The sequence below is a fragment of the Trachypithecus francoisi genome, unplaced genomic scaffold (genome assembly GCF_009764315.1).
Source record: "Trachypithecus francoisi isolate TF-2019V2 unplaced genomic scaffold, Tfra_2.0 Lachesis_group15, whole genome shotgun sequence".
In the NCBI taxonomy this organism is placed as follows: Eukaryota; Metazoa; Chordata; class Mammalia; order Primates; family Cercopithecidae; genus Trachypithecus; species Trachypithecus francoisi.
The window spans coordinates 70293336-70316385 of record NW_022681460.1 but is presented as its reverse complement, the minus strand read 5'-3'; the positions used below and the strand labels follow the sequence as shown (position 1 = coordinate 70316385).

Below are 23050 nucleotides of genomic sequence, written 5' to 3'. Positions count from 1 at the left end.
TGCTTATACAGGCCCTTTTACAGATGGGTCTAGGAGGAGGTTCAGGAACCTGACTAAAGTTTGGCCAAGCAAAAAATTGCTGTCAAGATACAATCTGAAGACCTTGGAGAGGTCAACATTTAAATAAATTTCTCTGGCAACTTTCTATTTAATGCAACTATGGGTCTGAGCTTTGAGATTTTACACACGAAGTTTCCGTAAAACTTAGCATGAGGAGTCATACCTAATATAATTAGGTTGGAATAGCAGCAAAAAAAGTGACATACACTGTAAAATCCTCTCATAAAATGCCTTTCTCTAACATCAAGTGCCTATTCCTAATGGGGTGTGCAGTAAACATGTCCAAGTAGGGGGTATAGCAATGGAACTGATAGCAAATAAATTAAGATTAATAGTAATTGCCTCAGTAAAGCTAAATAGGCCAAAGAAGTCTTATAGAAGAAAGGGGTGTTGGGACAGGATCTGTAATCTAAGAAAAAAAGGATAATGAGACAAACAATTAATATAATGGTCAAGATAGTAAGATGGGGAAGGACAATGATGTGAGTTAAACTATAAGGCAAATGACTGAATAAATATATCTTTTTAAAAAATGGCATGAAGGTGCTGAGAGAGGAAAAAAGGTTTCAGGTCCTTTTTATAATTAATTCAACTTATCTAGACTTATATGGACTATATAAGCTTTAAAATTTAATTAATGAAAATAGGATTTTTTTGGCATTTGTTTGTATCCATAATTATGTTTTGGTCAGAAATTGATGACAGACTACTCTGGGGCAAGAAAGTAGAGACCCTGTCTCATGAAAACACAATAATTAAGAGGCAGATGGAGGAGAATCTGGGAATGGTAGCTCTGCTACTTATTGGCTGCTATGATCCCAGAGCAGTACCTCCATAGCTTTGGTTCCCACTTTGTTCATCTATAGCATGAGGGGACACTGTATAAGATGTCTTTTCCCTCGTAGTCAGAAATAGCTAAGGGTTATAAAGCACTATATGGTTTTACTTGCCCAGTATATTATTTGTAAAACATCTAAAATCTACTTCCTATTTTTATCAGTGTGGATCCCAGAGTCCTGCTACAGGACCATCAGACACACCATATGGCCTGTGGATAGAAAATAATTCTTTCATTATACAAGAGAGAACCTGTATAAGTAGATGTTATCAGTGTGTACATGTATGTATATATGAGTGTGTGAGTAGGTCTGTGTGTTGATACACCAAGTATGTTTTTCAGTGTAATGTTTATACATGCTCATCAATTAAGCTGATATTTTCATCACTATTGATTCATTTATCAGGAACAATAAGTCTTCATGACATCCAAAGAGAAAAAGTAAAAGGACTTAGAAAAAAGAGGACAGGAAAGGTATTTTACAATTTATCAAAACAAGATAATAAAGAGTTCATGTTTCAAAAAAAGTCTGTGAACGGAAAAGATATAATAGGGCCTTTATGATATAGAAATAGCCAACAGCAACATTAATTCGAATACATAGTAAGTTATATATGCATTTTGACTACTGGTTTTTAACTGGACCCTCCTCCAAGGGTTTGATAATCCTTCCCATCTGTTCCGCCAAAGAGGAGACTATGATCTAAGAAACAAGTCAGTTGAAGCCAATTTAAATAATCACAATCAATGAATGGCAAAGTGACCATAATACACCTTCTGAAAACAAGATATAAATATTCTCTGATGTGTTCACTGACCCTAATATAATCAGCTGGGCTTTCTGAAGTGGACTTTCCATAATGGTTCACATAATAGATTGAATTCTAGCACTGAAAAACATCATATAAAATTTCCAGTCTGCCAAGCTTCCATTTTAGCATGTTACTTAGACTTCTTTCTGATCTGGCTAGCAACACATAGAAAACCCTGGAAAAACGCTAGTTGAGCTTGTCAAAAATATTCTGTCCTCTGTATTTCTTATACGAAAGAGTAACTCTTCTTTGGTTGTCATGGCCACTGTCATATTGGAATTGGGAGAGTTTTATAAAAATTAAAATTCATGAATCAGCGCATTTATATTCCATTAGTCACCCAGTCCATATATCTTATTCAAACTTAAATCTTCTCTCTCTTCTCATTATCGTCTGATGACCTTGCTTCCTATTTCACTGAGAAAAGAGCCATCAAAAACCAAACTTCCACATGCTCTCACTGTTGCTTCAACCTACTGGATCCATGCCCAAGTTCTCTGCCTTCCTCCCAGGATCAGAGATGAATCGTTTATTCTCCTGATTCAGTTTACTCTTGCTTACACACTGATTTTGCTCCTTAATCAGATTTTGTTCCTTAATCAGATTTTGCTTCTTAATCATTAATTTTTCTCTACTCTCTGGGATAATGTTTATTAACATGAAAATATTCTCTTTATTAACATGAAAATATTCTGCCATGGCTCCCACCTTATAAATTTCCTTCCCCTTTCTAAACTTCCCTCAGTGCTCTGCTTTCTTTTGTAGTAAAATTGATAGGCCACTAGTAATACTAATAAAGAAGAAAAGAGAGAAGAATCAAATAGACACAGTAAAAAAAATTAAAGAAGATATCACCACCAATCCCACAGAAATACAAACTAACATCAGAGAATAATATAAATACTTCTATCCAAATAAACTAGAAAATCAAGAAGAAATGGATAAATTGCTGGACACATACACCATCCCAAGATTAAACCAGGAAGAAGATGAATCTTTGAATAGACCAATAACAGGTTGTGAAATTGAGGCAATAATTGATAGCATATCAACCAAAAAATGTTCAGGACCAGATGGATTCACAGCCGAATTCTATGAGAGGTACAAAGAGGAGCTGGTACCATTCCTTCTGAAACTATTCCAATCAATATAAAAAGAGGGAATCCTCCAAAACTCATTTTATGAGGCTAGCATCATCCTGATACCAAAGCCTGGCAGAGATACAATAACAACAAAAAAGAGAATTTTAGACCAATATCCTTGATGAACATTGATGCAAAAATCCTCAATAAAATACTGGCAAACCAAATCCAGCAGCACATCAAAAAGCTTATCCTCCACAATCAAGTCGGATTCACCCCTGGGATGCAAGGCTCGTTCAACATACGCAAATCAATATATGTAATCCATCACATAACCAGAACCAATGACAAACACTACATGATTATCTCGATAGAAGCAGAAAATGCCTTCGACAAACTCAACAGTCCTTCATGCTAAAGACTCTCAATAAACTAGGTGTTGATAGAACATATCTCAAAATAATAAAAGCTATTTATGACAAACCCACAGCCAATATCGTACTGAATGGGCAAAAATTGGAAGCATTGCTTTTGAAAACTGGCACAAGACAGGGATGCCCTCTCTCACCACTCCTATTCAACATAGTGTTGGAAGTTCTGGTCAGGGCAATCAGGCAAGGGAAAGAAATAAAGGGTATTCAATTAGGAAAAGAGGAAGTCAAATTGTCCCTGTTTGCAGATGACCTGACTGTATATTTAGAAAACACCATCATCTCAGCCCAAAATCTCCTTAAGTTGATAAGCAACTTCAGCAGTTTCAGGATACAAAATCCAAGTGCAAAAATCACATGCATTCCTATACACCAATAATAGACAAACAGCCAAATCATGAATGAACTCCCATTCACAATCGCTACAAATAAAATAAAATACCTAGGAATCCAACTTACAAGGGATGTGAAGGACCTCTTCAAGGAGAACTGCAAACCACTGCTCAACAAAATAAAAGGGGACACAAACAAATGGAAGACCATCCCATGCTCATGGTTAAGAAGAATCAATATTGTGAAAATGCCCATACTGCCCAAGGTAATTTATAGATTAAATGCCATCCCCATCAAGCTACCAATGACTTCTTCACAGAATTGGAAAAAAACTACTTTAAAGTTCATATAGAACCAAAAAAGATCCTGCATTGCCATGACAATCCTAAGCCAAAAGACCAAAGCTGGAGGCATCATGCTACCTGACTTCAAACTATACTACAAGGCTACAGTAACCAAAACAGCATGGTACTGGTACCAAACAGATATATAGACTAATGGAACACAACAGAGGCCTCAAAAATAACACTGCACTTCTACAACCATCTGATCATTGACAAACCTGACAAAAACAAGAAATGGGGGAAGGATTCCCTATTTAATAAATGGCGCTGGGAAAACTGCCTAGCTATATGTAGAAAGCTGAAACTGGATTCCTTCCTTACACATTGACTTAAATGTCAGACCTAAAACCATAAAAACCCTAGAAGAAAACCTAGGTAATACCATTCAGGACATAGGCACGGGCAAGGACTTCATGATGAAAACACCAAAAGCGATGGTAACAAATGTCAAAATTAACAAATGTGATCTAATTAAACTAAAGAGGTTCTGCAGAGCAAAAGAAACTACCATTAGAGTGAACAGGCAATCTACAGAATGGGAGAAAATTTTTGCAATCTACCCATCTGACAAAGGCCTAATATCCAGAATCTACAAAGAACTTAAACAAATTTACAAGAAAAAAATGAACAACCCCATCAAAAAGTGGACAAAGGATATGAACAGACACTTCTCAAAAGAAGACATTTATGAAGCCAACAGACACATGAGAAAATGCTCATCATCCCTGGTCATCAGAGAAATGCAAATCAAAACCACAATGAGATACAATATCACGCCAGTTAGAATGATGATCATTAAAAAGTCAGGTAACAACAGATGCTGGAGAGAATGTGGAGAAATAGGAATGCTTTTACGTTGTTGGTGGGAGTGTAAATTAGTTCAACCATTGTGGAAGACAGTATGGCGATTCCTCAAGGATCTAGAACTAGAAACACCATTTGACCCAGTGATCCCATTACTGGGTATATACTTAAAGGATTATAAATCATGTTACTATAAAGACACATGCACACGTATGTTTATTGTGGCATTATTCACAATAGCAAAAGACTTGGCACCAACCCAAATGTCCATCAATTATAGAGTGGATTAAGAAAATGTGGCACATATACACCATGGAATACTATGCAGCCATAAAAAAGGATGAGTTAATGTCCTTTGCAGGGACATGGATGAAGCTGGAAACCATCATCCTCAGAAAATTATCACAAGGACAGAAAACCAAATACTGCATGTTCACATTCATAGTTAGGAAATGAACAATGAGAACACTTGGACACAGGGCGGGGGACATCACACACTGGGGCCTGTCAGGGTGAGGGATAGCATTAGGAGAAATACCTAATGTAAATGAGGAGTTGATGGGTGCAGCAAACCAACATGATACAAGTATACCTATGTAAAAACCTGCAGGTTGTGCACATGTACACTAGAACTTAAAGTATAATAATAAAAAACAAAAAAGGAGAAGAAAAATATATTTAAAAAGAAATGCAAAATATAAAAGACAGGAAAATTGAAAACTCAGGCCAGAGATCCAACATTTCAGTAATAGAAATTCCAGAAATAAAGGGGAGAAATAATTGAAGAAGTTTACATCCAAAGAAGTAAATTTTACCTCTTTGCAGAATTAAAGTCTTCTGCACTGAGAGCTTAGCAAAATGGATAAAATGGACCCATACTAAGATATTCATCATGGAATTTCACACTACTGGAAATGAAAAGATTCTGCAGGCTTCTTCGTTTATGGAAGTAAAAACAAAAACAAAAACATTTGAACATAAAAGATTGGGAGGCATAATGGCTTTGACTTCTCAATAGCAACCCTGAGAGATTTAAACATCTGCAAATTGTTTGGTTGTTAAATAGTATTTACATAGGCATATGAATATACATGTAGAATACTGATCGCATGAAAAATAACGTATTACTATATTGGGAAGACTGAACAATAGGATGGATGTCGGAGAAGGAGAAGAAAACAGAGCTAGATCTTCATATTTCATGTTGTAAAGTCCATAGATAATAGCTAGATCTAAAACCAAACAGTAGTAATATAATTATATTATTTATCATTTACCTGAAGTTAAGTAGCAAATTATCAACTTAAAGAGATGAAAGTGGTTGCCTGTGGAAAGACATAATTGGGGGAGGTTGGGTGGGGGAAAGAAGAGACAGAAAGATTTCTTTTTCTCATAATAAAACTTGTAGATTTGATAAATTCTTTAAATACATGTTTAAAGAACTGGCATGTATACCTTGGCTACAATCAAAAACTAAAACGTACCACATAAAAATCTCTAGGTAAACCATAACATGGAATGGGTGCTAATTTCTATCAAAGGATATCTGTAGTCCTTCTATGGAGACAGGTGCTTGTCAGCTTATATATGCATCTGAATATTGAGAGGTATCAGAATATTCTCTTTTACGTGACATATTCTCTAGGTTGCCATATGTCCTGGCATTCCCAGTAAAGTCCTATTTCTATACCTCATGTTCAGGCTAATTATGTAAAGTACCTCTTTTTACTCTCAAAGCATCCTGGTTGGAGAAAATTAGGTGGCTACCCTAATATTGCTCTCTCACACCTCTCTACATGTACACTTGCTATTTGTATTTGCACGTTGTTACGCTGCTAATAAAGACATACCCAAGACTGGGTAATATTTACAGGAAAGAGGTTTAAAGGACTCACAGTTCCACATGGCTGGGGAGGCCTCACAATCATGGTTGAAGGCAAGAAAGAGCAAGTCACATCTTAAATGGATGGCAGCAGACAAAGAGAGAACATGTGCAGGGAAAGTCCTCCTTATAAAACCATCTGATCTCATGAGACTTATTCACTATCACGAGAACAGTATGGAAAAGACACGCCCCAGTGACTCAAATACCTCCCACTGGGTCCCTCCTACAACACATGGGAATTGTGGAAGCTACAATTCAAGATGAGATTGGGGTGGGGACACAGCCAAAACACATCACTATTCTTCTTACCTTGAATTCACTTTCCCAAATGTCCTGAGAAAAAGAAGCCTTCACATTTCTGTTCAAGTTCTACATCCTCATAAAGATTTTCTTGAACTAAAAATTTTTCCTGTCCATTTTTACACTACATATATAACTTCATTACAATAAATATTTAACTGTATTGCAGCTGTTTACATGTTGTCTTCCACTAGAGCATAAGTTCCATGAAAGCAAGGATCATGTCTCTCCATTGCTGATGGTCCAGCACTCAACACAGGCTGCACAGAGTAATCCACACAATTCTCACTGAATAAATGAAGTTACCATTTATCTTATTATATAACACTTAATTTTTAGATATATATGCTCTAAAAAGCCTTATCCTTATAAAGGATACTGACAATTCCATTCTGATATGATTTATCCCAACCATAAAAAAATTCTAGGCATAATTCCATTCCTATATTTAAACTAAAGACTGAGAGTTTGTAATTATAAATTCATAGTTGAGTTTGAATACCTCCATTGTATATATGCTCAAACATATAATCTACCTGTCTGTATGTATTTCAGCAGCTAAGATAAATTCACAAGTAATCTTAGCATTATACATTGTCAGATGAACATGGCAAACAGATAGAATTTGATGTTTTCAATTTAATAATCAAATATATAAATGCCTTTCCGACTCTTTTCTTTTAAACTGAATTCAGATTTTCATCTTATCCAGTTTCATGTGAAGGTGAATTATGCTGGAAATTTTAAGGGGAGTTAGACTAAAACAACTGAAGGTGCATAAAAATATTCCTTTTCTATTATAAACTACTGTCCTTTTATGCATGTAAAAATCACGTGGAGATGTTGAAAAATAAAGATTCCCAGGACTTGGTGTGTGTGTGTGTGTGTGTGAGAGTATGTATATATTAGATTATATATTAAACTCCAGATATACATACACATACAATATTATTTATTATATTAATAAACAATGTGTTATATAGTATACATACATTTAAATATCTTATTATTTATAAGCATAGATATATTTACATCTTGCAGTGGATAACAGGTTGAATTACTTGAGAATTCAGTAGGATAGAGACTTGGATGTAAAACTAAGTTGCTTTAAAGAAAATAAAGAAACATAAGCTTTCTTGCATAGTTGAGTACATGAACTAAGGTTCACTCTCACCTGCACATGCAGCTTTGACACTGTAAGTGAAGCTGAAGAAATACTTTATTTAAAAATTAAAACATCAACTTGGGGAGCAAATGTTCTCAGAGTGAGAGGTGTACCCCACAACAGACCCTCCTTATCTTTTCATTCAGGGTGGGGCGGAGGAAGTATGTAGGTGGGTTGTCTGATTTGAGTCTGCTGAGAAAGATAGGATCTGCCCACCTGAGCACAGCTTGCCCCCAACATCTCTCACAGGTACAGAGGCCAGTAATAGCACAGGAAACTTATGATAGCCATATACAATAATCAACCTAATTTTCACATAGTAAATATGAACAACTAATAATCACGTTACCTAAAACAATAACACAAAACAAAGAAAGATCAAAACGAATGAAAAACAATTGATTCAGGAGGAAAAAGTATAGTTCCAGTAAGAGAACTTGGGACCCGGAGCAAGATGGCTGAATAGGAACAGCTCCAGTCTCTAGCTCCTAGTGCGAGCGACACAGAAGATGGGTGATTTCTGCATTTTCAACTGAGGTACTGGGTTCATCTGACTGGGGAGTGTCAGACAATCAGTGCTGGTCAGCTGGTGCAGCCTGACCAGCGAGAGATGAAGCAGGGCGAGGCATCGCTTCACCTGGGAAGCACAAGGGGGAAGGGAATCCCTTTTTCTAGCCAGGGGAACTGAGACACATGACACCTGGAAAATCGGCTAACTCCCACCCTAATACTGCGTTTTACCAAGGGTCTTAGCAAACGGTATACCAGGAGATTATATCCCACCCCTGGCCCAGAGGGTGCCATGCCCATGGAGCCTCCCTCATTGCTAGCACAGCAGTCTGCAATGTAACTGCAAGGCAACAGCAAGGCTGGGGGAGGAGCGCCCACCATTGCTGAGGCTTAAATAGGTAAACAAAGCCTCCTGGAAGCTCGAACTCGGTGGAGCCCACAGCAGCTCAAGGAGACCTGCCTGTCTCTGTAGACTCCACCTCTGGGGACAGGGCATAGCTAAACAAAAAGCAGCAGAAACTTCTTCAGATGCAAATGACCCTGTCTGACAGCTTTGAAGAGAGCAGTGGATCTCCCAACACAGAGGCTGAGATCTGAGAATGGACAGACTGCCTGCTCAAGTGGGTCCCTGACCCCTGAGTAGCCTACCTGGGAGACATTCCCCACTAGGTGCAGACTGACATCCCACACCTCACACGGCAGGGTACACCCCTGAGACGAAGCTTCCAGAGCAAGAAAGAGAGATGAACACTCGCTGACCAGTAATATTCTATCTTCTGCAGCCTCTGCTGCTGATACCTAGGCAAACAGGGTCTGGAGTGGACCTCAAGCAAACTCCAACAGACCTACAGCTGAGGATACTGACTGCTAGAAGGAAAACAAACAGAAAGGACACCTATACCAAAACCCCATCAGTACATCACCATCAACAAAGATCAAAGGCAGATAAAACCACAAAGATGGGGAAAAAGCAGGGCAGAAAAGCTGGAAATTCAAAAAATAAGAGCGTATCTCCCCCTCAAAAGGAAAGCAGCTCATCGCCAGCAACGGATCAAAGTTGGATAGAGAATGACTTTGACGAGTATAGAGAAGTCCATCAAAATTCTCAGAGCTAAAGGAGGAATTACGTACACAGCACAAAGAAGCTAAAAATCTTGAAAAAAGAATAGAAGAATGGATAACTAGAATAATCAATGCAGAGAAGGCCATAAACGAACAGACAGAGATAAAAACCATGACACAAGAAATACACAAAAAATGCACAAGCTTCAGTAACTGACTTGATCAACTGGAATAAAGAGTATCAGCGATTGAGGATCAAATGAATGAAATGAAGTGGGAAGAGAAGTCTAATGAAAAAAGAGGAAAAAGAAATGAACAAAGCCTTCAAGAAGTATGGGATTATCTGAAAAGACCAAATCTACGTCTGATGGGGGTGCCTAAAAGGGAGGGGGAAAATGGAACCACGTTGGAAAACACTCTTCAGGATATCATCCAGGAGAACTTCTGCAACATAGTAAGGCAAGCAAACATTCAAATTCAGGAAATACAGAGAATGCCACAAAGATAATCCTCGAGAAGAGCAACTCCAAACACATAATTGTCAGATTCACCAAAGTTGAAATGAAGGAAAAAATCTTAAGGGCAGCCAGAGAGAAAGGTCGGGTCACACACAAAGTGAAGCCCATCAGACTAAGAGCAGATATCTCGGCAGAAACTCTACAAGCCAGAAGACAGTGGCGGCCAATATTCAACATACTTAAAGAAAAGAATTTTCAACCCAGAATTTCATATCCAGCCAAACTAAGTTTCATAAGTGAAGGAGAAATAAAACTCTTTACAGATAAGCAAATGCTTAGAAATTTTGTCACCAGCAGGCCTACCCTACAAGAGATCCTGAAAGAAGCACTAAACATGGAAAGGAACAACCGGTACCAGCCATTGCAAAAACATGCCAAATGTAAAGACCATCAATGCTAGGAATAAACTGCATCAACTAATGAGCAAAATAACCAGCTAATATCACAATCACAGGATCAAGTTCACACATAACAGTATTAACCTTAAATGTAAATGGACTTAATGGTCCAATGAAAAGACACAGAGGGGCAAATTGGATAAAGAGCCAAGACCCATCAGTTTGCTGTATTCAGGAGACCCATCTCACATGCAGACACACACATAGTCTCAAAACAAAAGGATGGAGGAAGATCTACCAAGCAAATGGAGAACAAAAAAAAGCAGGGGTTGCAATACTAGTCTCTGATAAAACAGACTTTAAACCATCAAAGATCAGAAGAGACAAAGAAGATCATTACATAATGGTAAAGGAATCAATTCATCAGGAAGAGCTAACTATCTTAAATACATATGCACCCAATATAGGAGCACCCAGATTGATAAAGCAAGCCCTTAGAGACTTACAAAGAGACTTAGACTCCCATATAATAATAATGGGAGACTTCAACACCCCACTGTCAACATTAGACAGATCAACGAGACAGAAAGTTAACAAGGATATCCAGGAATTGAACTCAACTCTGCACCAAGCGGACCTAATAGACATCTACAAAACTCTCTACCACAAATCAACAGAATATACATTATTCTCAGCACCACATCACACTTATTCCAAAATTGACCACATAGTTGGAAGTAAAGCACTCCTCAGCAAATGTAAAAGAACAGAAATTATAACAAACTGTCTCTCAGATCACAGTGCAATCAAACTAGAACTCAGGACTAAGAAACTCAATCAAAACCGCTCAACTACATGGAAACTGAATAACCTGATCCTAAATGACTACAGGGTACATAACGAAATGAAGGCAGAAATAAAGATGTTCTTTGAAATCAATGAGTACAAAGATACAATATATCAGAATCTTTGGGACACATTTAAAGCAGTGTGTAGAGGGAAATTTATAGCACTAAATGCCCACAAGAGAAAGCTGGAAAGATCTAAAATTGACACTCTAACATTACAATTAAAGAACTAGAGAAGCAAGAGCAAACACATTCAAAAGTTAGCAGGAGGCAAGAAATAACTAAGATCAGAGCAGAACTGAAAGAGATAGAGACACCAAAAAACCCTCCAAAAAATCAGTGAATCCAGGAGTTGGTTTTTTGAAAAGATCAACAAAATTGATAGACTGCCAGCAAGACTAATAAAGAAGAAAAGAGAGAAGAATCAAATAGACGCAATAAAAAATGATAAAGGGGATATCACCACCGACCCCACAGAAATACAAACTACCATCAGAGAATACTATAAACACCTCTACGCAAATCAACTAGAAAATCTAGAAGAAATGGATAATTTCCTGGACACTTAACACTCTCCCAAGACTAAACCAGGAAGAAGTTGAATCACTGAATAGACCAATAGCAGGCTCTGAAATTGAGGCAATAATTAATAGCCTACCAACCAAAAAAATTCCACGACCAGATGGATTCACAGCTGAATTCTACCAGAGGTACAAGGAGGAGCTGGTACCATTCCTTCTGAAACTATTCCAATCAATAGAAAAAGAGGGAATCCTCCCTAACTCATTTTATGAGGCCAACATCATCCTGATAGCAAAGCCTGGCAGAGACACAACGAAAAAAGAGAATTTTAGACCAATATCCCTAATGAACATTGATGCAAAAATCCTCAATAAAATACTGGCAAACCGAATCCAGCAGCATACCAAAAGGCTTATCCACCACGTTCAAGTGGGCTTCATCCCTGGGATGCAAGGCTGGTTCAACATACACAAATCAATACACAATTCTGAGTATCCTAAGAAATAATGCCAGACATCTACAGCCATCTGATCCTTGACAAACCTGAGAAAAACAAGAAATGGAGAAAGGATTCCCTATTTAATAAATGGTGCTGGGAAAATTGGCTAGCCAGAAGTAGAAAGCTGAAAGTGGATCCTTTCCTTACTCCTTATATGAAAATTAATTCAAGATGGATTAGAGACTTAAATGTTAGACCTAATACCATAGAAACCCTAGAAGAAAACCTAGGTAACACCATTCAGGACATAGGCATGGGCAAGGACTTCATGTCTAAAACACCAAAAGCAATGACAACAAAAGCCAAAATTGACAAATGGGATCTAATTAAACTAAAGAGCTTCTGCACAGCAAAAGAAACTACCATCAGAGTGAACAGGCAACCTACAGAGTGGGAGAAAATTTTTGCGACCTACTCATCTGACAAAGGGCTAATATCCAGAACCTACAAAGAACTCAAACAAATTTACAAGAAAAAAACAAACAACCCCATCAAAAAGTGGGCAAAGGATATGAACAGACATTTCTCAAAAGAAGACATTCATACAGCCAACAGACACATGAAAAAATGCTCATCATCACTGGCCATCAGAGAAATGCAAATCAAAACCACAATGAGATACCATCTCACACCAGTTAGAATGACAATCATTAAAAAGTCAGGAAACAACAGGTGCTGGAAAGGATGTGGAGAAATAGGAACACTTTTACACTGTTGGTGGGATTGTAAACTAGTTCAACCATTGTGGAAAACAGTATGGCGATTCCTCAAGGATCTAGAACTAGAAATACCATATGACCCAGCCATCCCATTACTGGGTATATACCCAAAGGATTATAAACCGTTCTGCTATAAAGACACATGCACATGTATGTTTATTGCGGCACTATTCACAATAGCAAAGACTTGGAATCAACCCAAATGTCCATCAGTGACAGACTGGATTAAGAAAATGTGGCACATATACACCATGGAATACTATGCAGACATAAAGAGGGATGAGTTTGTGTCCTTTGTAGGGAGATGGATGCAGCTGGAAACCATCATTCTCAGCAAACTATCACAAGAACAGAAAACCAAACACCGCATGTTCTCACTCATAGGTGGGAATTGAACAATGAGATCACTTGGACACAGGAAGGGTACCATCACACACTGGGGCCTATTATGGGGAGGGGGAGGGGGAAAGGATGGCATTGGGAGTTATACCTGATGTAAATGACGAGTTGATGTGTGTTGACGAGTTGATGGATGCAGCACAGCAACATGGCACAAGTATACATATGTAACAAACCTGCACGTTGTGCACATGTACCCTAGAACTTAAAGTATAATAATAATAATAAAAAAAGAAGACATACAAATGGATAAGATATATGAAAAAAAAATGTTCAATGTCATCAATTATCAGGGAAATGCAAATCAAGACTGCAAGAAGATAACACCTCACTCTAATCAGAATGGCTACAATTAAGAAAATCATAAAACTCCAAGTGTTGATGAGGATATAGAGACAAGAGAACCTTGACAAACTGCTGGTGGTAATATAAATTAGCACAACCATTATGGAAAACCGTATGGAGGTGGACTGATCATAATATTAAAAGTTGTTTATATTGTTGCATCATTCAGCCCCTGTAACAACTTTATCTCCATTTTATGTGTTCAGAGCTGAGGCTCAGAAAGAATGACTTATGTTAAGGATTACAATAAACAAGTTCAAAAGCAAAAAAAAAAAAAAAATAGAGAAGAGAACTTAAAAATAACTTTCATTAGTATTCTATGATTCATGAATATACTCATTCATAAACAAGAAGAAACTAATATACAAAAAGTGAATAACAGAATAAGTAAAAGTCCATGAAAATTAAGAATTCAATTACCAAAATTAAGAAAAAAATTGATATTGAATTGGAAATAAAGAAGCCTCTCAAAATGTAAAGCAATACAAAAGATGACAAACATAAAATGTAAATCCAAGAGGTCCAACATCCATGTAAGGAGTGTCTCTGATGGCAAAGAACAAAGGCAATCAAGGAGAAGAAATAATTATACAGTGGAAAAAAAACTCCAGAGCCCAAGACATGACGTTTCAGAAAAAAGGGTTCATTCAGGAAATGTGGTTCAGGATCAATTTAAAAGAACCCATATACACATCCTTATTAAACGTCAGACCATCTCAAGAGGTGTTCCTTCTCATTCTTTTCTCTGGATCTTCTGCTTATCCTTGACTTCTAAATTGTGTGCATCAGGGCTCAATATTTTTGCTTCTTCTCTTTGTCTCTTCTATACTTCACTCATTTACTATTGTCTTATCTAGACTCATCATTTTGAATGCTATCTATGTCTTGATAACTGCCAATTTTATATCTTTATTTCCAAGCTCTCCCTAAAATTCCTGAAATCAAATCAATTTGCTTCCTGTAATCTAACAGACATTTCAAGAAATGACTAAAGTAGAACTTTCACCTCAAGCCCTACTTCAAATTGCTCATTTCCTAGTCTTTCCCATCTCAGTAAGCAGCAACACCATTAATTCAGTAGCTCAGGCCATAAGGCCATGAGACATGCTTAACTCTTCTCTTCCTCATTCTAAGCATACAACCCACCAGCAAAGCCAACATCTACCAGAAGTTTGAAAGAAAGATGTGTTCAAGAGGAATATTAATTGCCTAAAACTATTGTGAAATTGCATTTTCTCTCTCTTTTATCCCTCACAACTCTGTTTTATTAATTGTATCTTTCATTCAAAACAACACGTTCTTTAAGAACATGAGAACGTATCTCCTTGTGTATAGCACAAATACTGTAAGTTCTACAGTAAATAATGTTTGGATGAACGGAGGCAAGATGGCGCACTTCCGGGTTCTTCATCACCAACTTTTCCCACACTGCGAAAATGCAGCCGGCCCCGGGAAGGTGCAGATCAACTGGGCATGTGCCAGGTGACGTCAATCCGAAGAGACCAAGATTTACCTGGCGGCACCTACGGAACGCCCCCAGACACGCCCATGCCCCGCCTATTGCCCTCCCACTCCCAGAAAATCCGCTCCCGGGGAGAGCGCCACTGGAACTTCCTCAGCCCCCTCTCCTGTCGGGACTGCATCAGGAACTTCCTCCGATAGCTCCACTGGGCGACTCCCTTGGCCTCCTTTGCCGGAGACCGACGGACCTCACCCTCCACACCTTCTTCCCTGAAGCGAGGTGACCAAAACATAAATTTGCAGTTTTGCTCCTAGCCTTGCCTACTCGCTGGTTCTTTTGTACTCGCTCTGGTGGTCTTAGAAAAACAAATCAAACAACACATAATATTTTAAATGTTGGCAATTGCTTTTAAATTTTAAATAATCAAAGTGTGAAAGAAATTTATATTTACAAAGTTTAATGTAAATTTTATAAGCCTTGAATTTATAAAAGTAATTTAAAAGCAGGAGTCAGTAGGTGGAAATAGATGTGGAAAAAAACACAGGAACAAAAAAAAAATCTCTGCTCTTACAATGTAGGAAACTAGGAGACATTGTGAAAAACTGATGGGTCAAGACATAGAATTTGTATGATGGTAAGTAACAATGGAACTTTTCAAAAAATGCCTAGTAGGGACTGGAGTGCGGAGAGAGGACAAGTACGAAAGACATCAATTTCCTATGTGTAACAGAGGGGAATCAATAGCTATTTTTAAACTGGTACATTAACAAGGAACACATATGCACATTGTTTAAGATTTAGATTTAATCTCAAGAAAAACTAACCATAAAGTGATTAAAAATAATCATTTCCGATGAGTGGGAAAGGAGAAAAGGATAATGAGCCTTACGTTTTATTTAGCAACCTCCTGGTTTAGGAATTAAATGAACAAATAAATCAAAATATTAACAAATAATGAAGCAGATAATCACATTCAATCTAGTTCTGTTTATTTTCACACATATTTATTTCAGTAAGATGTTATAAGGAAATACCAATTTTTGTTTCACTGGTAGTATCATAAAGGACACAAATACTAATTTAGGCCATGTTAGTGAAGTTTTTATTTATAATCCACTACATAAATACAGAGATTGGTTAGCTACTATCTGGTGAAAATATATTGATGCTAAGGTATGCATTTATTAAAGAATTCTATTTTTAAAATCCTCCACATCTAGACCCAGAAAAGCTCACACACTGATTCACTGTAATTATCTCCTCAAAGTATTACAGGCCTATAGACCCCTCCAAAGTGAGACACTGCAGTTTTGAACACAGTAAGTATTTTCATTGTTGCTAATGCTACCTCTTGTACTATTTCTATGCTTATAAACATAGCACTATTTTTACCTTGAGTAATGCATGGCTTGGTGGCCTGCAATATTAAAATAGAAGTCTGTTGTGTGCTTCATTTCATTGGTGTGCCCAGTGGCCTCAATCCAGTGTCCTATTGGGAGACAATACACACCATCCACCAAGTTGTTTTCATTGTAAGTACAGCAACGGTCATGATGAGGTCCATTGCCTAGAACAAGAAGAAATGATAAACAAAGCAATTAAATCAGTGTTTGGTTTAAACATCCTCAAAGCGGCTGATACAAAATTAATAGCAAGAAAAAAATAAAGATAAAGCTACTTAATCTACACATTTCAGTATAAACAAAAAAGACTAGAGTGAAAAACAGAACAGTAGGAATTTGTAAAGAGCTACTTATGAAAATCAGTGTTTTACTCCCTTTGAGTACACGGGTTATAAAAAGCATGTTAGCTCTTTCAGAGTTTCATGGTACCTCTCAGTGCTCTAAGAGGCCATTATGAATCACTTTGCAGGCTGAGAAGCTCCTAAAAAAGGTTTTTAAAGCTATTAATGCCCCTGTATTACACAATTCTATTTTTCTGGTATGCAAATTTATAAATAAAATCAGGAATAAAGTGTTTTAGTATCAGCTCAACCAAAAAATGAATAATTACAAATAAATGCATCAATAAATAATAAATGATCACATCAAATCTACTTTACAGGTAAAACAGTTATTATCATTATTTTCAAATGAGGAAAATAAGTCTCACAGAGATTAACTAGCTTGCCCAAGGTCATAGAACTAGTAGTGCGGCGCTAGTAGCAACCTGCCTCTCCTAGTCCCCCACCTTTTCGGCATGATGCCTTTGTGATGCTCCCTGCTGATGTCATATGCACAAAGACACACCATCTTCCTTAGAGTGCCATGGATCAAAGGAAGTAGAGACACATCTCTAAAAACATTATTTGCCTATTTCACGATTTCTGTGCAGTATCAACTACACTAGTTGCTATGGTATGAATGTTTTTGTTCCCCCAAAATTTATATGTTGAAATCCTAACACCTAAGGTGTTGGTATTAGGAGCTGAGGCCCTTAGGAGATGATTAGGTCATAAAGAAGAACCCTCACCAATGCGATTAGCTCCCTTATAAAAGAGGGATGAAAGAAACCCCTAGCTCCATTCCACCATGGTGAGAAAACAGCATGTCGCTGCTGTCTATGAACCAGAAAGTGAGCCCTCACCAATCACTGAATCTGGTATGCCTCAATTTTAGACCCCCCAGCTTCCAGAACCATGAGCAATAAATTTCCATTGTTTATAAGCTAACCAACATATGGTGTTTTGTTTACAGCAGCCCAAATGGTCTTAGATACTAGTAAACCTTGATTTCTATAAAAATTATAATTCATACATTATTTTTATTACCTTTTTATTATCCCATTTCAAATCATGCCTTTCTTTATACTACCTAATTATAATATACTATAAGAAAGACATGTAAGCAAACTAAATGTATGAGTGATTTACAAAAATAAATCACATCTGTTATGAATATTAAAATGTGATTCATTTGTTCTTTTCTCCTTGCTCTGTCTTACAAAATATTTAACCTAAATTTGCTTGGCATAAGCTCTCAAAAAATCCTGAAATTATTTGGTGTTTCTTTGAGATATAACTCCTTCCATCAGACAGAAGGTACAGGATGACTCCCTTAATAAACCATTATTGATCTTCCTAGATCCGTCACCTCTTTTTTCTCTTAATGGATGTTTTTTCTCAATGACTACAAGGCACTGCACCACATCTCTATTATCCTTCATTTTTAATAGATAAAATCCAAACTATACTAGCAACTTCACTTCTAGAAACATATCCAACAGAAATATTAATAAGAAAAAAGAATCTCTGATGCATACAGAGATACACATGTATAGTAATACTATTTTAATAGAAAATACTGTAAACCATAAGTTTTTTTCGTTCTTCTACAAACGTTTATTGAGGCAGGTACTGTGCTAGGTCATGTTAAGAACTCAGATATTTATCATAAGAGCAACTAAAAATTTGAAATATTCTAAGCAGGCATGTAACATAACCAGATTTTATTTTGAGGATACCTCTCTGGCTACAGAGTAAAAAAATAATTTAAGAACAATCAGACAGAAGTAGAGAGTCCATTTTAAAAACTACTATATTGGCCTAGGTAGTTTATGATGAAGCTTGGTCACAGACATTGAAAGGATTATGCAGATTCAGGAGGGAAAAGCCACAGGACTTGATTCATTGGAAAAGGAAGGTGAAAATGAAAGGGGATCAATAATGACTCCTAAGCTTCTAGTGAAAATAATTCAATATACAGTGGTACTATTCACTGAGATGCAAAATCTGAAACAGGCTGTAAGGAAAGATCATCTATCCAGTTTTGGCAATGTTGGGTTGGGAGTGCTCTTTAGATATCCAAAAAGAGTCGTCAAACAGAGAGCTGGAGTTATTGATTTGATATTAAGACCAGAAATCTGAACTAGAAACATAAATATGAGTAATCTGAGTGTAAATGGTAATTGAAATAGGAACATAGATGAGTCACAAAGCAAAACAATATGAATTGAGGAAAAACGTTCTAGAACAAAGTCTGAAAGTCTTTCAATGTTTAACAGCCAGAGATAGAAGGATAAACTTACAAAAGATGAGAGAGAAGCTGAAAAGGAAAAGCAGGAGTGACTAAGTGAAGTGGCAGAGCATGACTGAAAGTGTAAACATAGCCTACAAACTGGATGTGGTTACTTCTAGGAAATGGAATTGGATGGAGGGGAACTGTCATAGTCAACTGTTTTGAATTGATTGGATTACTTACAAGGAGTGGGGTTTTTTTTAGTTTAATAAAAGAATATCTATGGCTCCCATTGGTCAGTACAATTGACTTACAACACTGAATTATTACCTATTAAAAATATAATTGTTGAAGAGATCAAATGTTCATAAATTATAATGGTCAAGAAGAATTATTTATGTATCATTATCTTCACAAGAATTCTTCATTCCTACAATGATTTCTTTAATTGCTCATTTTTTTTTTTTTTTTTTTTTTTGAGGCGGAGTCTCGCTCTGTCGCCCAGGCTGGAGTGCAGTGGCCGGATCTCAGCTCACTGCAAGCTCCGCCTCCCGGGTTTACGCCATTCTCCTGCCTCAGCCTCCTGAGTAGCTGGGACTACAGGCGCCCGCCACCTCGCCCGGCTAGTTTTTTTGTATTTTTAGTAGAGACGGGGTTTCACCGTGTTAGCCAGGATGGTCTCGATCTCCTGACCTCGTGATCCGCCCGTCTCGGCCTCCCAAAGTGCTGGGATTACAGGCTTGAGCCACCGCGCCCGGCCTAATTGCTCATTTTTATACATTTATGTTTTAGGCAACATTTAAAAAAAATCTTTCATGGATAGTAACCTGAGTTATTAAAAATATGTTCTAATAGTTAAAATGTCTTTTAGAGGATGGGTTTTTGTCTTTTTAATTTCACCTAATGAAATGGCAAGAATGAATAGCAAAATAATTTTGGTTTTGGAGATTTCTGCATGTGGAACTATGGAATAAATGTACTTTTCCCTAGTCCTCCCACTAAGTATAATTTAAAACCCTGAAAATTATAAATAAACAAACATAAGATAACTTTGAAAGGCAAAGAGAAGACAGACAATCCAGAGACACTGAGACCTAAGGAAAGACCTAAGTATTGAGTTCCATGCATTTTCTTTTTGCCTTATATATCCCAGACTTAGATCTGAAGAAGCCAGCAACTTGGTAACACAAGGACAGCAAAAAGAAAATATGACAAAAGTCCACTCTCTCTAGCCAAATGAAAAGACAAGCCTAGCCAGACAGAAATCTGTTTGATAATAACTACACTACTCCAGTCAAACCCACTGAAAAAATGTGGCCCCACACCCACCCAGGCCAGCAAAGGCCAAGCATGGGTAGACTTCCACTTTTGTTTGCCAAGCTGTATTGCAGCGCCTCAACTCACTCACTACCATGGTGTCAGAAAAGGATGAGTAGGGGTCTGAAACTTTCAGCATCACCCTTGGCAACGCAGTGGAGTCCACGTGGAAAGGTGGACTTCCACCTCCATTTGGCAGTAACGAGATGCCCCTCCTTCCCACTGAGATCATGTCACAGGTGACCTAGTAGAAAGTCAAGATTTTCACCTCCTTCCCGCCCCACCATCAGTGGATGCCATGTGGGAAGCAGTAACAAGGCATTCCTCCCTCTCTCAGGCAGAGAGCTATCAATGGAGGCCTAGTGGAGAGCTAGAACTACCACCTCACTCAGGGAGGAGTCTATTTGGTTTGGTTATGAATGCAAACAGTGTGAGGAACTGGGTAATAAGGTGAGACTTCCATTCTTCTGCTGGAGTAGTGTCAGAAGATTTCAGTTAAAATCGAAGGTTTACATAAGAGCTAACCTCATTATATAATACCCCAAATGTCCAGGTTTCAATAGAATATCACCCATTACATCAATAACCACTAAGATCTCAAACTAAATGGAAAAAAAAAAAAGATGCCTGATAAAGGCCAACACCAACAGAACAATAATGTTAGAATTATGTGATAAATATTTTAAAGCCTCAGTAACCCATTAGAATACATTTCAAACAAATGAAGAATCAGAACATCTCAGCAATGGAATGGAAGATGAAAAGAGGAACTAAATAGTAGTTTTAGAACTGAAAAACACAATATTTGAAATTTTAAAAACTCAATAGATGGGTTTAAGAGCAATATGGAAGGGACACAGGAAAAAATTTCACAAACTTAAAGATAAAACCATGGAAATTACCCAATCTAAACAGCAAACAACAGAGAAAGTAGGTTGAATTAAAAAAAAAAAAAATAGGCCGGGCGCGGTGGCTCAAGCCTGTAATCCCAGCACTTTGGGAGGCCGAGACGGGCGGATCACGAGGTCAGGAGATCGAGACCATCCTGGCTAACATGGTGAAACCCCGTCTCTACTAAAAAAAAAATACAAAAAACTAGCCGGGCGAGGTGGCGGGCGCCTGTAGTCCCAGCTACTCGGGAGGCTGAGGCAGGAGAATGGCGTAAACCCGGGAGGCGGAGCCTGGGCAACAGAGCGAGACTCCGCCTCAAAAAAAAAAAAAGAAAAGAAAAAAGAAAAAAAACAGACCCTTAGGGACAAGTGGTACTATTAACAAAATATCTAACTTTATGTAATTGGAGTCTAGAAAAAGAGGGAAAAGATAGTAGGGCTTAAGAGTACTTGAGAAAACAATGCCTGAAAACTTTTCTAATTTGGCAAGAGGCAAAACCTACAAATTCAAGAAGGTGAGCAAAGTCCAAACAACATAAACCCAAAGAAATCAATACTGAGACATGACATATTTAAACTTCTGAAAACTAAAGACAGAGAAAGTCATAAAAGTAGCCAGAGAAAAACAGCAATGTAAAGGAAAAAAAATTCTAATATGAGCAGATTTCTCATCAGAAGTCACCAAAGGAAGTGCATTTTTCAATTGCTGTAAAAAAGAACAACTGTCAACCAAGAGTCTTACTTTGTGACTATTTCCTTCAGGAAAAAAAAGGGAAAATCAAAATATGCTCAATGAAGGAAAACTAAGAAAATTTTGCCAGCTGAATTATCTTAAAAATGACTAACAGAAGATGTCTAAACAAAAAGAAACTCTTTGAAAACAGGAAGAATAAGCACAGTAAACAAAAATATAAGTAAATAAGCAAACATTCTAACATTGTCTGATGTTCTACATGTATGTAAAGGAAATATTTAAGGCAATTATATTGCAAATGAGGAAGGGCAAAGGAATGAAAAAGGAGGTAAGTTTTCTAAAATTCACTCAAACTCATAAAAGGTTACCAGTCAACTATGATGTTAGGTATATAATATATATAATGCATATAGAAATTTTATGTGTAAATCAAAACAGAATTCTAAAAAAAATTCAGTTATGAACCAGACATGCCATACAATCACAGAAAAAGGAGGAAGAGAAAACAACCAGAAACAAAAAATAAAACAGCAAACTTAGGCTCTAACATACCAATAATTATGTTAAATGTAAATAGTCTAAATACACCAATCAAAATACAAAAGTTGGCAGAGTAATTTTTAAGTGAATCAATTATATGCTGTATAGAAGTAATTCACTTCAAATTATATAGGCAGGTGGGAAGTAAAAGCATAGAAAAAGATATACTATGCAAACATTAATCAAAAAGCAGGAGTAGTTATATTACTATTACATAAAGTATACTTTATTTTCTTTACTCCAAGAAAATTACTAGAGAGGGGAAATTATACAATGTTCAAAGTATCACTGTAACAAGAAGACACGGCAACTTTAACTGTGTATATATCAAACAGTAAGGTTGTTAAATATGTAAAGCAAAAAACTGAGAGAACTGA

General features: G+C 37.1%; 1 protein-coding gene across 2 annotated transcripts in view; it reads right to left on the bottom strand.

The window, feature by feature from the left end:
* EPM2A (EPM2A glucan phosphatase, laforin) overlaps window positions 1–23050 on the bottom strand; it is a 123803-nt gene that overhangs the window by 58043 nt on the left and 42710 nt on the right. For both annotated transcript variants that reach the window (XM_033235155.1, XM_033235154.1), the window contains exon 2: window positions 16669–16843. In XM_033235155.1, the coding sequence (XP_033091046.1) occupies window positions 16669–16843 (175 nt within the window). The remainder of the gene's footprint in view (window positions 1–16668; window positions 16844–23050) is intronic.